At 54.4% G+C, this 16,524-nt stretch overlaps 6 protein-coding genes across 6 annotated transcripts; 2 read left to right on the top strand and 4 right to left on the bottom strand.

The window, feature by feature from the left end:
- Positions 1–479: 479 nt before the first annotated feature.
- Positions 480–3,275, top strand: AB675_1121 (Transmembrane GTPase fzo1; the record flags this gene model as incomplete). Its single annotated transcript, XM_018140047.1, has 1 exon — positions 480–3,275. The coding sequence occupies one exon, from the start codon at positions 480–482 to the stop codon at positions 3,273–3,275; it is 2,796 nt and encodes a 931-aa protein (XP_017998048.1).
- A 939-nt stretch (positions 3,276–4,214) lies between these two features.
- Positions 4,215–6,080, bottom strand: AB675_1120 (External alternative NADH-ubiquinone oxido, mitochondrial; the record flags this gene model as incomplete). Its single annotated transcript, XM_018140037.1, has 4 exons — positions 4,215–4,288; positions 4,348–4,684; positions 4,753–5,654; positions 5,702–6,080. The coding sequence occupies 4 exons, from the start codon at positions 6,078–6,080 to the stop codon at positions 4,215–4,217; spliced, it is 1,692 nt and encodes a 563-aa protein (XP_017998078.1).
- Positions 6,081–6,783: 703 nt separating this feature from the next.
- AB675_1119 (uncharacterized protein) lies at positions 6,784–8,572 on the bottom strand (the record flags this gene model as incomplete). Its single annotated transcript, XM_018140025.1, has 2 exons — positions 6,784–7,239; positions 7,289–8,572. 2 exons carry the CDS (start codon positions 8,570–8,572, stop codon positions 6,784–6,786), a joined length of 1,740 nt encoding a protein of 579 aa, XP_017998183.1.
- A 1,680-nt stretch (positions 8,573–10,252) lies between these two features.
- AB675_1118 (uncharacterized protein) lies at positions 10,253–11,038 on the bottom strand (the record flags this gene model as incomplete). Its single annotated transcript, XM_018140015.1, has 1 exon — positions 10,253–11,038. The coding sequence occupies one exon, from the start codon at positions 11,036–11,038 to the stop codon at positions 10,253–10,255; it is 786 nt and encodes a 261-aa protein (XP_017998158.1).
- A 905-nt stretch (positions 11,039–11,943) lies between these two features.
- AB675_1117 (uncharacterized protein) lies at positions 11,944–12,901 on the top strand (the record flags this gene model as incomplete). Its single annotated transcript, XM_018140004.1, has 2 exons — positions 11,944–12,278; positions 12,364–12,901. The coding sequence occupies 2 exons, from the start codon at positions 11,944–11,946 to the stop codon at positions 12,899–12,901; spliced, it is 873 nt and encodes a 290-aa protein (XP_017998103.1).
- Positions 12,902–13,340: 439 nt separating this feature from the next.
- AB675_1116 (uncharacterized protein) lies at positions 13,341–15,665 on the bottom strand (the record flags this gene model as incomplete). The annotated part of the gene is made up of 1 exon (XM_018139993.1): positions 13,341–15,665. The coding sequence occupies one exon, from the start codon at positions 15,663–15,665 to the stop codon at positions 13,341–13,343; it is 2,325 nt and encodes a 774-aa protein (XP_017998069.1).
- Between the last annotated feature and the right edge of the window lie 859 nt (positions 15,666–16,524).

Below are 16,524 nucleotides of genomic sequence, written 5' to 3'. Positions count from 1 at the left end.
CAAACGCCCATTCTATAATCTTTGGTGGGATTAGTATGAGATCAGCCAATCTTGACGGACAACGTAGGACTGACGTTCATGGTGGGGGCGCTCCGTGTGCAAGCCTCCGACCACTATCGTTGGGCTTCGGGACTGGAGATGTGGTCTAGAATCGTGGAGCACAATGATGGTTCTATATGAACATGGAAAGGGCAGCCTGCTGTGGTAGTAACTGAGCGATTACTGTTGTTGCAGTAGAGAATCATGGGGGCCTCCTCAGTGACGCATGGGCTTTTTAGGCGTGGTTCTTCCGCTGTTTGGCCAGCCCGGAAACCTCCGCCATGTGACTGCATCAAACTCCACTGCTCAGACTGCAACTTTTTGGCTGCCTCCTCCATCTCATTACCTCACGCCTATTCATTACTTCAGATTGCGACGAGATACCCAATGACGCCTCCTCAGGGACTCTTCCACAGCGACATACCTCCAGACTACCAGTCATGAGCGACAAGCCTAGTGCCAGTGCCAAAGGCGGCAGTGGCAAGGACAAAACAGCCGACGACCAGAATACGGAAACACAATCCACCTCGAATTCCTGGGTCGCTCCCAGCTTCATGACTGCCGGCACTGGTCTGGAATCGACTCATGCGGCGGCACTGATGGCGCAACTCGAGCAGGATTCCGGATACGGATCAATGCCTGGCGACAGTCAATCGCGAGGTGGCGAGATGCGCGCCTGGGAGGATGGGTTGCTCAGAGACATGCCGACACCTGCGCATACTCCTCGGCTCAATGGACAACCCGACTCGTTGAGTGAAAATGAGAAGCGCGTGCTCGCCAGCCATGTTCATCAGCTGCAATACAACCAGAACCGAGTCGCACTTGCGAAAGCCATCGGCCAAACGGTGGAGCTCCTCAAACAATTGCAAGACATGAATGCGCACTGGCCAGCAACATATCCCTCAGTCAAGCGATCTGAGTCGCCCAAGCGGCGACCGGCTATCAATCAGACACAGTCGACGAGGGACACGTCAATGTTATCACGAGATACCGAGAACATCGCGGCACCCAGACCCTCACCTTTGCGTAGAGCCGGAACAACCCTCGGTCCAGGTGCGGACGCTGCGGGCGAGTCTTCCACACAAGCTCAGCAACGAAAGTCGCCTGAACCGCGCCTACTTACATCTCAGATAGCCCAGGAGTTCTCCATATTGAAACTGGATCTCAAAGTCGGAGCGCTGTCTCAAGCCGAGCTCGTACATTCACTCGAAAAGAAGTCAATCGCATCGCTGCTTGACGGGAAGATCGGTCAGAGTGTCAGACATCTGCTGCTATTACGAGACCGGATCGAGGATACTTCGAGCAAGGTTCTCGTCACAGGCGACCTGAACGCTGGCAAGTCGACATTTTGCAATGCTTTGCTTCGAAGAAAGATCCTGCCGGAAGATCAGCAACCCTGCACGGCCTTGTTCTGCGAAGTCCTCGACGCAAAGGAAAACGGTGGACTCGAAGAGGTGCATGCGGTACACAAAGACACCATATACAACCGAAACGACGAGAGCACATTCGACGCATATTCGCTCCAAGAGCTGGACAAGATCGTCGTTGATAATGACCAGTACATGCAGTGCAAAATATACGTCAAGGACATCCGGTCCGTCGATCAGTCCTTGCTCAACAACGGCATCGTCGACATCGCTTTGATCGATGCTCCCGGTCTGAACTCCGACTCGGTGAAAACAACAGCTGTTTTCGCCCGCCAGGAAGAGATCGATGTCGTGGTATTCGTGGTCTCAGCCGCCAACCACTTCACATTGTCTGCCAAAGAGTTCATCTGGCAAGCTGCGCACGAGAAGGCGTACATCTTCATGGTGGTCAACGGCTTCGACAACATCCGAGATCAGGAACGGTGCAAACGTCAGATCCTGGAGCAGCTTGCAAAATTGAGCCCATACACTTACAAAGAAGCCAAAGAGTTGGTGCACTTTGTCTCTAGCAACGCCGTGCCGGTACAGCCAACACATCCGCCAGGTGGTCCAGGTGGTGACGCCGGCGGCAGTGGGTCAGCTTCAGGCGGCAGCGATCCTGGTGATGGGGATGACGACTCGAAGAAGGGCAAAGGGAAGGACAAGAAGAAGATAGAAGACTTCGAAGGCTTAGAAGGAGCATTGCGACGATTCGTCCTCGAGAAGCGTGCGCGATCAAAATTAGCACCTGCCAAAACGTACCTTATGAATTGCCTCGGCGACATGAACGTGCTGGCAACGGTCAACCGAGACGTCGCGCAATCCGAACTGGACAGAGTCTCACAGCAGCTTGCTGAAATTGAGCCTGAATACGAAGAACGCCAGAAACAACGGAATGTGGTCACCGAAAAGCTCTCAAAGGATGTCGACGGCGCCGTAACAGACGTGTACGATCACACCAAGGCGACATTGGCAGCCACTATCAGCAATGTTGGCCACGAAGATCTGGGAGTTGAATATCCCGGGCTGTTCTCGGCTTTCCAGTATGCCGAAGATCTCCGTGTCGCCATGCTCAACAGCATAGCAGATTCAGTCAAATCCTGCGAGGAATATGGACGAGCGAAGTGCGTCACTGGCGTGAGCATGATCAAATCGTTAGGACTACTACACGTCGGAGACAGCTATGACCAGCTGTCCTTCCGCTCAGACATGATGTTCCAGCGCAAGAGGGATGCTCTAGTGCGAACAGTTGATACCGACGTTGAGATCATGGACTTTTTCGACGTAGCCGGACTGTGGGAGCGACAAGAGAAGACACTCGGCACTGGACTCGCCGTGACGTTGGCAGGCACTTTGGGCACAAGAGCCATCGGCGGCCTTGGTTGGGTGGACGGGGCCTACAGTGCCTTGCGCGTCGTCGGCTCCCAGAATCTCAGAAGGATCGCGGCACCAGCTGCCGTAACAGCAGTCGTTTTGGCTGTAGCCTACGTCCTATCAACGATTCCGCAGACACTGCCTCCACGGCTGGCACGCAAGCTCTCTGCCACATTGACCGGCATGGACTATCCACACGCGAACGCGCATCGCATATCCGCCGAGGTCCGCCGAGTATTGCGCTACCCATCCCAACAACTATCAGTCGACTTGGAAAGAGGTGTGGAAGAGCTCAAGCAGAAAAGAGAAGATGTACAGAAAACCAAGAAAGAATCGGACGTAGCATTGAAGTACTTCGGCAACCTGGTCCGCGATTCAAGCGAAACGAGGCACCGGATAGAAGGCATCGACCTTGAAGGGCCGCTACCAGGTGCTGCTGGTGCGTACGCTGTTTAGGCTACCCTGCATGGGAATCGTATAGGATGATGATTTGATGGCAGCAACTCCGCTTCTTCTTCGACCGGAACGCGTCAGCGTCTGCAGTGTATGGTGTTTTCGGGCAAGGCATGACTTTGAATGGACATTATTATTCATAGCTGATCCGAGTATTGGCTTGACTCAAGAACGAGTATGGTTTTACTTATACTGAGTGTAATTTGATTTGGAGTGAGTATGTCTTGACTCGAATCGAGGTTCAGTTCATGAACAAAGGGCTCTCTAGCTATGGTTACAACCGCTACCTGAAGATAACTCTGTAGCGACCTGGAGTGTGTGGGACCATCAAGGACGAGCGCCGGAGCTTATCATGAGCCGGATGACTACCTAAGTACACTAGATCTGAGCAGACCGGATGACTGCATCGGGACCATGGCCCGAGGCACGAATATATTCGCTGGAAGCAACGTTCTTAGGCGCTGATGTGCTTGATCCATCGGGCTTTCTTATGACCGGACGGCAGGACACACATTATAGCTACATAGGTACTGAATGTGCATGTGGGACGTTCGATAGGGAATTGCTCACGAAAGATCATTGGGACCTGTAGGCAGATTTGTTTCGCGCATCGGATTATTCAAACGCTTGCTTGCTTGACCCTTTCAAATTGGACCCGGTGGTCATGAAAAGCCGTTGCTTGGCCGCCACCACCTCTGCTAACTATCCATTCCACCTTGCCCTATCACTCGTAGAAACAGCGGAAGCCTCAACGCTGTGATTCTCTCCAGAACGTTTGCGCCCGGTACAATTTACAAGGTAGATCGTCGCGTGACCACTCGCTCGGATGTGCCTGAGTCCTCCAGCAGACAGGCCCCTAAATCGGAGACTAAATGCCATTGTCTGCCACACTCGGGCCCAAGACTGATTTGCTCAGTGTATGTCGAGCCAGTATGCCGTAATCTACTCGCGACTGACATCACGACCGAAGAATCTCGACTTCGCCCAGTCAACGCAGACCAGGACGCGATTTCGCACTGCATCATTTATTAGCTGCCACTCAAGGTCAATTCATCGACTAGGATCTTCCACTTACTGCTAAAGCACATGCTCAAATACGCGCTCTTCCAGAACAGATACGTCATAGTGCCGCCGCTGGCAATGTTTCCACTGAACCAGCTCACATCAGCCACCGCTTTCTCAGCGCCAATGTACGCCATGCTGCCCTGGTGAGAGTACTGGAACGGTCCGACTTGCTTCGTCCTCCGCAGCTGCTTCTGTAGCTCGTTGATCTCTGCAAAGATCTGAGTGCGATCATCAGCCTTGGCAGTGGACTGTTTCTGGCTGAGGAGTCGCAGATCCTCCTCGATAGCATCTGTCTTGGCCATTGTGTTGAACAGCCGAGCGAGGAAGGCTCCTTCCTGGGCAGCGACCTGAGCTGTAGGCGCGTAGTTGGCAACCGCGCAGTCTCCGACGGCCAGATGTTCTCGGTGCCATTGACGACGAGGTATTCGTTGACCTCGAGGCCACGGCGGGCGTTCTTTTGGGCTGGGATCTGCGTCATTAGGTCCTTCACGACGGGACGAAGAGCGTTTCCGGTGGCCCACACCAAGAGACCGTAGGGGATCTTCTCAAGCTTCTTTGTTCCGTCGGGCTGAGTAGACTCGGCTTCGATGTACTTGTCCGTGACATTCTTGACCATAGTCTTGGTAAGGATCGAAATGTGCTCCTCCTTGAAGGATGATTCGGTGTAGTCGATAAGCTGTTTTGAGAACATGGGAAGGACGTTGGGCAGAGCCTCAACCAGGGTGACGTGAAAGTTGTCCTTGATCTGTGGGACCCACTTGCGTAGATCCTGCTCGAAGAAATCCTGTAGCTCGCCAGCGAACTCGACACCAGTAGGACCACCTCCAACGACGACCATGTGCAGAAGACGCTTCATTTCCTCATCGGACTGATCCTTAAATACAGCTGTTTCGATGCAGTCCATGATCTGCTTACGGATCTTCTGAGCATCGCCGACTTCTTTCAGGAAGCAAGAGTGCTCCTTCACTCCGGGAATACCGAATGTAGCATTTTCAGCACCGACACCCACGACGAGCATGTCGAAGGGGATCTCTGCGTCCATGGTGTCACCTTTGATCTCGGAATCGTCCTTGCAATAGATGACCTTTTTCTCATAGTCGATCTTGGTGCACTCAGCTTCGAAGTATTTGACTGTTGCTCTCTTGTGACGGAGGACGTTGCGGATGGGCTCCATGATGGAGCGGTGCTCGATAGTTCCGACGGTACATGACGGCAGCAGAGGCGTGAAGAGGAAGAAGTTGCGAGGAGAGACGACGATGACATTGTAGTTCTCGGTGTCGAGCTTCTTGAGGAGGGAGACGGCGCCCCAGCCAGTACCTATCAAGGTGAGCTGGGAATGCCAGGAGCTGCAGCGTAGAACATACCTAGCACAACAAGAGTCTTCTTTGTTGGGTCTGGCTCAAATTGTTCGTTCGGATTCCGAATATCCCAGATCTGATATCCAACATAGGCAGTACCACCAATCAGGGAGAGATAAGTAATGCGCCAGAGCCACCGGAGAAACCTGAACCTCTTCTTTGGCTTGGGACCTGGCGACAGCTGGACTTGAGGAGCATCAGCATAGCTGCGGCGAAAGCTTTGTTGGAAGGATGCTCGTGGCAAAGCAACGCGCCGTTGTAAGGGCACGGTCGGTGCACGAGCAGTTGATAGTGATGATAAGGTCCGTCTGGATGCGATCACGGGCGCGCGAGCTGCCAATCCGCAGGCGGACGGCGCCAGACGGAGGCCCAGCTTGGTGGCCATGATAAAGGCGTCTGGCTGTCTAGGGTGAGTACATGGGTAACGATGGTGAAAGATGAAGGAGTGGGAGCAGAATAAATTTGGTCGCTGTCAGGTTCATTGAGTTGGAAATGGCAGGTGGAGACAAATAAACTTTGGTGTATCGCTGGCTCCGAGTCTTGCAGGTCGCGCGGGAGAGCTCTTCATTCCCGATGACTGTGCATTTTGAGCGGAATGACCTTACACTGACGGGACTTGCTTTTGGGACCAGGAACAAAGCTCCGCTTAGAGACGATTCGGGATGCTCATTGGTATAGCCTTTCCGTACACACGAGAAAGACTTATGGGCGTGGAAGACAATTCGACTGGTCTTGCCTTTTGTCCAGTTAGGTATGTGCAGCATTTATTACCGTACGACTGCATCGGCTGAATGGGAAATCACACATACGCATAGAAGCTGCGCAAAAAGCAGTCTCTGCCCGAGTAGTAATTGTCAAAAGCATCGGACGAACAGACCGCACACCTCAGATGAGCATTCACTACATAGTGCGCTATGCAGGTATCTCGCCACATTTAGCCAGCGCTCTGTATTTCAACAACTTAGCACTGCCTTGTCGAACGCCGAAGTAGTTGCTTGACCCGATGCTCACGATGGAAGAATTTCCCAACTTTCTCTCATCGTGCTCCTGCCCTGTCGCTCATTCCACCTCATGCGAACAGTCCCAGATCAAACACCATCCGGCTTGTTCTCAGCTACCGGCGTGGCATCTTCCTGAGGCTTTGCCCGCTTCTCAGCAATGACGCGCTCTGCTTCAGCCTTGCCTTCTGGCGTCAGCTCAGGACCAGGTTCTTGCTCTTCTTCGATCTCCTGAATCTTCTTTAGATCTTCAGTTGAATCGTCAATACTGCTCTCGCCCACGTTTGACAACCGTCGTGCTTCCGATACTATCATCTCCACTTCGCTGATGGCACCTTTCTCGTGGGAGACCTCCGACTCAACTCCAATATCGGTGGTGGTATTCGATTGTAGTTTCTTCGGATCAAAGCGAACGATCATGACAGAGAGATTGTCTGTCGAGAACCTTGAGAGAGCGTGATCGACGAGCATTCTCGATGCCTCTTGAGGATCTTGTGTATTTCTGACGAGGTCAACCGCCTCCTGATCCGAGCAGACATCCCATAGCTGTCAAAGTTAGCACATGCTGGGCGAAGTCGGACGAGATGACACTTACCCCATCACAAGCCAAGATTAAGAACTCATCCTGGTCAGGTTGTATGACCGTCTCTGTGGTATACGGATGTCCAGTGACCAGATCCTTCAGGTATGAATCGCCGAGTGCGCGGGTGACAGCCAGGACGCCGTTGACCCTATTGTTAAGAATGAGTCCGCCGGCCTTTGATATTCTGCGACCCTCGTTCTCGTCCATGCCTTTATGATCGTACGACAGCCTCAGAGCCTTGCCGTTCCTGCATAGCACAATCCGAGCATCACCAACGTTCGCAGTGTAGAGTACTCGTTGTCGCGTCGCTTTCTGCTTGGCAGCTTGTATCGCCTGTGCCGCGGCCTCAGCAGTGGAGTTGCTGCGTGGAGTGTGGTCTTTGTCTTCTTTGCTTTCAGACGCCTCCGCTTCCTTGGCTGCTTGCGCCGCCAGAGCTGCGATGGCTTGCGAACCAGTCGCGGAATTCGACGTAGGCACTCGGTCTTCCCATCGCAATACAGCGGTGATAGCTGTGCAGCCACTGTTCTTGAGCGGTAGCTTTTCCAGCTGGTTGTCGGCAGAGGTGAAGGTCTGATCGAGCAGTTCTGGCACCGGGGTATTTGGGTTCCTTCGCATAAGGTCTTCTAGGAGGACGTGGAGCTTCTTGCCGCACCACTCTGCGGCGAATGTGCCGGCATGCCCATCAAATATGGCGAAGTATCCGTTGTCCGTTTCCACAACATGCTGCGCGGTATTTGTGACTTGTAGTGCCAGGTCCTTACCCTCGCCAGATTTCTTGCTCTTGAGTGAAGCGTCGGATGGAAGGACGGGAGCGGGTGTACCTAGGAAGTTGTAGAGGTACGAATGGGTGTCTTCCATCGTGCGACGACACTTTTTATTCTTGTCTTCTGTGACACCAACCTTGAATGAGGAGTTGGGAGTGGGCTGTGACTCGCCGGCGGAGTTGTTGTTGGTACCCTGTGGGACGCTCAAGGCCGCATCGTTCTTGCTGAGTTTCTGCATGGGCGTCTGGGGACCTTCGCGATCGCCGTGTATAAGAGAGTTCTTAGCCTGGGTGAAGATCTCGCGCGCTTTGGCAGTACTACTACTTCTTCGTTTCTTTGTGTCGGAAGTGGGAGTTCCAGCGCCTGATTCCTCCGACTTGCGCACGGGGCTCTCAGTCTTTGCAAGTGCTGTGTCGTCGGTCTTCACGGGCGGAGGCGCAGTCGGCGTTGTGGCGGACGCTGGGTTGGACTCAGTGCTATTGCGGGGTGTGGTGTCAGCGTCTGAATCCTTGTCCTTCTTGCTGCCAAACATGCGATTCAGGATCCCTCCATGTGAGGAGACCCGTCTCTCTGTAGTGCCAGCCAGCTTGTCTGTTGTTGTTGGAGGGCTGTGGGACCGTTCGAGCGGTGCTGATGTCTCAGCGATACGTGGGTTGGTAATGGCTCGGCGAGAGGGGCGGGCTGGCTGATTGGAGGCGCGGAAGCTGAGTAAACCGCAGTCGGGAATGCGAGACTTTAGGCCTCGACGCGGTCGCTCACTGTCAGATAGTACGATGCGATGTTTGCTGTTCTCAATTATGGTGGAATTTCTGATGGTGTACAAGGAGGAAGTGGGTTGCCGGCGATGTGGGATTGGGTCAGGGTTAACTTGAAGGGACTCGAGCGGAGCTGTTCGAGGGCTGGGCTGCGTAGGTAAATGCCCGCCCTAAGAATCACAGGGCGATCCGAGCCTAAACTTGAACTGCCTGCTCCCTGCTAGATTCGGTTTGTGGGGAAGGACAGTGAAGACCAGACGACCTCACGAGACTTGATATCTGCAGCGCTTTGGTAGGACGACAATATGAGTTGGAGGTTGCGCAGGTAGGGCAGCGTAGAAAACAAGAGTACAACGAACAATGTGCGATTGTGGGAGTAACAAACGCCGTTGCCTTGTGGTCGGCTCCAACATGCGTGTGTGATGGAGTTGGCTGAAAGGAGCGGGCACGCGAGGTGATCTGGATTGCGGGGGAGTTGTGCTATGTATCGAGATTATTTATGACCACAAACACAACCTTTCGACCTCTCGGGCTCCTTGCCAGTACAATACAGCCACATCACCGCGAGAACAGCATCTGGTTCTAGGTAGTTGGTATTACAGATCAACGCTGGATGCTCGGTACTTCGGCGTCGAAGCAGCCGTCTTTCACAATCCTGGGGCAGTCAAAGAAGTCGTCCGTCGGTCTCCGCGACATGGCTCCTGCGATCTGTAAAGCCGAGAAACTTTGGATGAGGTACATGCATGCTCACTACTGCTCAAAGGCTATCTCAATCATCGGTCGAGGCGATTATTGCCATCCCTAACGCCATACACTGCACTCGCTGACGCGTTCCGTACAAAGAAGCGGAGTTGCTGCCCATCCTTGCCCTGATCTGTCCAGACAAGGCAGGCCACTCATCAGGTCTGCAGAGCTCACGACTGGCACTCATCGTTTATGTTCTACATCGGCCTTCTCTGTCGAAGCCTCTCGAACGCTCGCGGCACTATTCACCTTGGGGTCTCTTTCTCGACAGCTGCTTTCTCAAGAGCTCCTTCCTCGGGAGCTGCTTCCTCGAGAGTTCTTGCCTCGAGTGCTCCCTGTCTTCCCTTCCCGGGCAAGCACGAGCACGCCTTTGATCCACTCTGGCAACTGCAGATGTTGTCGACGCGTGTATTTCCGATCGAGGGCGTCCAGACGGGCCAGCATGTCGAGTCGATGACCGACGCTTTGCAATGTGGGTCTTCGGAGGCTGGTTCTGGGGCATGAAGCCAACAGCAACCTCTGAGCCGCAACGCCCCCAACGAATCTCCCGTATCTGTCTTTCGCAACGTCTGTTCAGACAACCAGGGATCCCCGTGTATCAGACGATGCCAAATTTCAGGTGCGGGCTTGGCTTGATGCGACTAAACATATGGTCCATGTCTTTTGCATGCTTCAGAGGCGTAAAGTAGATTGTCCTGCCATCGTCAAGCAGCTCAATCATCCTTATTGACATCCTCCACTCCAGGTTTGGGTTGCTGCAGCATACCAAGCTCAGCCGCCTCGTTGATCGCTCCGAACCAGATATCCGCCATCACAGCATAGCCGGAATCCTTGGGATGAATGCCATCTTCATTCATATCGTCGAGCGTGATCCTCTCATCGTCCATCTCCGCCAACACGATCGAATCACCGTCCGCCTGCCGACGCGATACCATCTCTCTCAGCGCATCGTTGTACCCCGGCCGGAACTTCTTCATCTGCGACGTAGTGCTGATTGTCAGCGTGGAAAGCACAACTGTCGTCCCATCGACGTTGAGGAATAAGTCGTCCAGCAACTCCTCCATCCGCGCAGGCGCATTGGCAGTATCGAAGTCCTGCATTGCATCGTTGGTGCCAGCATTCAAGAGCACCACATTCGGCTGGAACCGGAAGGAGTCGATAGCTAGATCGTGGACCTGATCGATCCGGAAGCCAGGGACGCCGGACATAGAGCTATCCTTCATGTCACCCGCGGTGCTGTTGCCGACCATGTTCACGTCCCAGCCTTCGTCGCGCAGTTGCTTGCGAAGTACTTTGCGGTAGCCATTGCCGTCGGACGATTTTTGGCCGAAGGTGATGGACGCGCCAAGGGGCAGGATTCGTAGAAAGAAGTCGCCCGGCTGGGCTGGTCCACGGCTGTCGATGTTGGTGAGGACGGTATTGGTGGCGCCAAGGCCAGGAACGAATGTCGAGACGATTTGTAGAAGCGAGAGGACTGTGCTTGAGTTCGCGAATACCATCTTGGGCGACGCCCTTGGAATCGTGCTAGCTGCAAGACGTGAAGCGAATCGCAAGACCTGCAAAAGAACGACTGCTATATAGTTCCGTTCAAGTTACTGGAGTAAATTCAGTGACGTGGTATGAAAAGAACGTGGTTGGGAAGGAGTAAAGATGCCTACCCATCTTTTGCTACCGCAAAGGGCCGATATATGTCAAAAGGGACTGTCCTCAAACTGGACCGTGGTAGCCGCCACTTCGTATTAGCGTCAGTGGCAGTGACATCGCCCCAGAATACTGAAGGCTAAGAAAGGGCAGTAGATTGCAACTGCGAAGGTGAAACGGAACGCTACAGGGGTCATCTCTGGACGCCTGGGGCCGATTTCGTACACTGGTCGAGTACGCCAGAAGGGCTGTAATCATGGCCTCGCAAAAGCCTGAGGTATCTTGAGAAGGCACCTACATGGCTGAGTACTCGGGTGCGGTGGTCGATTTACAAGTTCGCGTGTCAATGTGTGAGGCGTGTGTGCGCGCGAAAGCTGCCGTATGCTCCAGATCACTACCTACCTATTACTGTACCTTGACTAGATGGCTCATTCTATTGTCGGTGCGCCAGTACCTGAATGGGTGAAAATGAACGAGTGCGCTGGTCGGCGTCAATGAGCCGCCCGAGCATTGATACCCATGTGGAGGCTCTAGAGATGTGAAGATGTTGTTCCCGTCAGGCACTAGTCAACGATCTGAAATAAACGAAGATCGCCATCGGCATTGTGAAAAATGCCCGGACCGAAGCACCCAGCCTTGCGACAGAGCCTTGTGAAGTGCCCACGTGACTCATCTTTTTCTGGACTGCCGCGAAGCTTCATCGAGCCAACATCTGCATGGCCATAGGAACCTCCACAAGATCAGGCCGAGCACAACGCTCACAATGCCGCCACGACTCCCTCTCAGGTCACTGGCCACCGTTGTCACACCGCCACTGACATCACTACCTACCAGCACCGCAACCTCAATCCCAACCTTCCTCCTGCCCTTCCTCACCCGCTCCGCCTCCATCCTCTCCAACCTCCGCAACGTCCCCCCTCCTACAACGCCCGCATCCGCGTCGGCCGCGGCCCTTCCTCACGAAAAGGCGGCAAGTCTGGCCGCGGACACAAAGGCCAGAAGCAAAAAGGCGGCTGGAACGTCGCTGGCTTCGCGGGCGGCCAAACCCCCGACCATGTCGTTCACGGGCACTATGGCTTTACAAATAACCAGCACAAAGTGGACATGACGGCGGTGAATTTGGATAAGATTCAGGAGTGGATTAATCTGGGAAGCTGGATGCGAGCAAGCCGATTACGTTGAGGGAGCTATGTGTTAGTAAGGTGGTGGGGAAGGTGAAGGATGGGGTGAAGCTGTTGGCGAAGAATGGAACGGATCTGACGACGCCGATTCATGTTGTTGTGAGTAGGGCGAGTAAGAGTGCGATCGCGGCTGTGGAGGCGCTCGGTGGGTCAGTCACGACGCGGTTCTACACACACGCGGCGATCAGGCGGATACGGAAGGGGGATATGCATCCGTATGTGAGCTTGCAGTGGGATCAGAGCGCGATTGGGAATGCGGCGTTGATGGTGGAGGGGGCGCAGGAGAAGGAGGAGGTCGTGAAGGGGTTGGGGTATGAGTTTCGACTACCGGATCCGACGAGCAGGAAGGATCTGGAGTACTACCGGGATAGGGAGAACAGGGGATATTTGAGTCACCGGGTGAAGGAAGGTCACAGTCCGAGCTTGTTCTATGCTACGGAGGCACAGATTGAGGATGGGCGGAGGGCGAAGGAGGAGGCGAGGAAGGCGGGTGTGATCAAGAAGAACAAGACGAATGCCGAGGAGAACAAGCTGTGGTAGAGGGTGTGCGTTTGTGGCATATGGAATTCATGTTGTCGAAGTGGTGTTGAGGACCGGACGAGCTTGGGGGCTGTAGCGATCAGCACCATGTAAAACAACGGCCTAGGGCGGTACAAGATCGCGCCAAGGCAAGACCATTTGAAACGTGGACTCATAGGAGCCCATAATACGACGAGGTCGAAGAAATCGTATTCAACGCTGTACATTCTGATGCAATGCTAACGAGTTATGCATACAACTCCCCAGCCATGCCGCTCACCACCCAGACAAGCACACCTCCAACTACTACTCCTCTAGCTTGCCTTTCCGCCCACCCAAGGCCTCCTCCCTCAACTCCTCCAGTGTCTCGCTGCCAACACCCAAGTCCAGGCTCGGAAACTGCGCAATCCGTATCCTCGTACTCCCGTACGGCTTCAACTCCACAACCCTCGCCCTTCCCTTACACTTCCTGGCCTCGCCTCGGGCGGCATATGCAACCAGCCTCCGGGTTCAGATCCCACTCCGCGATCGGACAGGCCAAGACACTGATCCCTACGGGCGGCGCATCACTCTCCCAAATCGGGTTCGGGAAAGTATCCTTTTTCCCCGGCCCGGCTTTGTCGTAGCGATTCTTATACCCGTGAAAGCGCGCCGTCGTGGGGTCGAGTGCGAGCGCCCACCACGCGTAGTCGATGGCGCTGCCGTCATCGGTGTCGTTGCCGGAGGATTGCTCAGCCGGGGTGATGGTCCAGTCCCTGGCTTTGTCGGGTGCCTCGCCAGGGGATTGGTAGCGTGCGGGTGGGCGGCTTCTGTACTCTGCGGGGATGTCGTAGGCGTAGAGGAGGGCGCCGTGGTGGATGGAGATGGTGTCGGATTCGTGGTGCTCGATGCGGACTGAGGCGCCGAACCAGACTTTTATGGTGAGTGGCGAGGAGTTGGCGGGAAGGAGAAGGGTGTGTAGGTTGGTGTGGGCGTCGGGAGTGAGAGGGAGGACTGATGAGTTTGAGGAGTTGCCCGAGTGAAAGAGTTGAATGCCGGCCTGCTCGGCTATGTTCCATTCGGGCACACGGATCGAGAAGCGGAAGGGATGCGCATGCGGATGAACGGTGTAGGTGAGGATGTGGGTGAAGGGGTAGTTCGTGTCGCAAGTAATATGGACCTTGTTCTTGCCGGCCTTGCCACTACTCGACGTTGGGTGTAGGGTGGTATGTAGCTCACCGGGTCCAAGCAGGGCGTGCACGATATGGTCCTGACCTTCACGCACGAAAGAAGAGGCAATGTATTTTGGTAGGCCTGTACTGAAGCGAACTGCACAGCATGGGTAGTTCGGCTCGGTTCCAAAAGTCTGACCCCATGGTCCAACGTTCCAGAAGGGTGTCCGACCAAGTTCATGGCTAGCGGGCTGATTGGTCTGAGCGACATACTGGTGAGCCCACCAATGAGGCAAGATCATAGCTGGCATAGCGTTGAATGCTGCCTCCTCAGATCGATCAGCAAAGGAGCCATCACCCAGTGCTTGGTGAAGGTAGTTCAGCGAGAACATCGATTCGACGACACTGCATAGTTCGGTCCCACGGAATGGTCGTTGCGATGACTGCCTCTCGTCACCATAGATCGCTCCTGATGGCGTGCCATGGTATCGGAAAGTCCAATCGACACCGATGCGGGCCTTCTCGGCAAGGTGGTTGTCGTGTGTAAGTCGACGCATCACAGCTGGACTCTTTAGACCCTGAGCTGCGTTGACCACATGCAGGTATGGGAAGAGCGAATCGAGAAGATCGTTGGGATGGTCCTCGAGGTTCTGCTTCAGGAATACGCCCTCTTGGAAGTAGTATGACCAGTCGTAGGCCATTTCGTACATCCACACGATGCAATCGTGCAGCTTGTCAGAATTTTCGTGAGGATGATGCTCGTACAGCCATTGCAGAACCAAGATCATGTCGGCGGCTCTCGATCGGCCCCACTGCTGGTCAAATAGAGCGCCTGGCTTCCAGACGTATCCTTCATAGCCTGTCTGCAGCATCTCATGCATGAGGTCCACAAAGCGATGCATGGAACGAATGACCTCCTTCTCTTGGCCAGGATCGGCCTGAGCTAGCTGCATCATCCCGAGGAAGAGAGGATATCTGCCCCAGAAGTTTCTTCGTCGTGTGTCCTGCTCAGGTCCGAGCCAACCGTCGTCATGCTGCTGGTTGTCAAGGATGTACCTGGTTGATTTCAGGACATGGCTGATGAGACGCTCATCCTCAAGGAGATATGCCAGCGGAACCACGCCGTCGTAGTAGTAGGTGTAGGCTTCATTCAGAGGTGAGTACTCCGTATGTCCACCCATCCAAGGCGCATCCGTGACCATGCGATAGAACTCATGCATTCTTCCTGGTAAGCCTTCAGCCATCAGATCCAGCTGCTGGCGCTGCCATCCAAGCGGTTTTACCGACCCAAGCGGAAATGGTTCAAACTTCAGAGGGAGCAGTGATTTGCTGTATTGGCTCGATTTGCGTCCTGCAACTTGAACGTTGTACGCTGGTGGCCGTGAGAAGTTGGTGAACCGGTCCCAACCTTGTTCTCTAGGCATCCCGTATGCATCGCGAAACATCGATCCGCTCTCAGGGCTGTTTCTAGCTGGTCCCTTTCGTTCATCGGATAGGTGAGCACTCTGCATAACCGATCTCACTGGCCCATTTCCGCCGCCTCCGATTGCGTGCTGACTCTCATCTGATTGATGAGCGCCGGTCGCCCTCATGCCAAGGAGCACTGCTCCGAGGATGAAGAAGGTTCCGACCATTGCGAAGTAAAAGACACTCTTCCTGCGCCCGCGCATAGCCTACCGCTCGCTGCTCGCGAGGTTGTGCTGGAAGTGACGATCGCTATAACGATATTTCCATGATTTCTAGATCAGCAGGAGTGTCCACGAGAGCAGGTCACGAGGATCATCAGAAAACCACCTGCAGGTACCGGCTCTTCGGAGAGCTTGGCGGCTAGACTGGTTCGAACATTGCGGGGGCTACCGCCCGAGGAACTCTCCTTCGGGCTATTCGGCGATCGAGCTACTGTACCCTTTTCTCGACAACGTCGCTGGAATGGTAGAAGGTGTTCCTCGAGCATGAGTAGGGAACTCCGTCATCGGTCCATGCGTCGAATATTCAGTTCTGCGTGACGCATAGGGACCATCACGTAATTCAGGGCATGATGCATGAGGTCTAGCGCTCGTCCAGTCCGAAACGCCAGGCTCTCTTCTCTAAGCGCTGAGGCCTTCCCTCACACGTTTCGTCCCAACCAGTCACGTCTTCGCGTTGGCCGCAGCTTTAACGGCGCTTCGACCTTGTCGGTCGTTGGCGCGCCAGACATGTTGTCATCGCGGCTGTTTCGAATTAGCTGAAGCAGTGTTCCAACGGCGGAAAATGTGCCAATGCAGTTGCCTTCCCAGCGCGACCGGACCTGTAACCGCTGTGGGCAGGAGCCTTCACGAGCTTGAGCCATCCCGCTCCAATGACTTGCCGTGATCGCAACAAGCATCTCAAGCACGATGATGAAAGTTCCTATGCCGGATCGTCGTCGCTGTCAGGGGCCCAAAAGGGTTTCTTCATAACTGCGACTACCTGCCCTACGGTTCTCACCACCTTGCCGCCTTTCACATTGACTAC

This window comes from Cyphellophora attinorum, assembly GCF_001299255.1.
Source record: "Cyphellophora attinorum strain CBS 131958 chromosome Unknown Contig20, whole genome shotgun sequence".
NCBI classification, from domain to species: domain Eukaryota; kingdom Fungi; phylum Ascomycota; class Eurotiomycetes; order Chaetothyriales; family Cyphellophoraceae; genus Cyphellophora; species Cyphellophora attinorum.
This window is presented reverse-complemented; position numbering and strand designations above follow the sequence as displayed.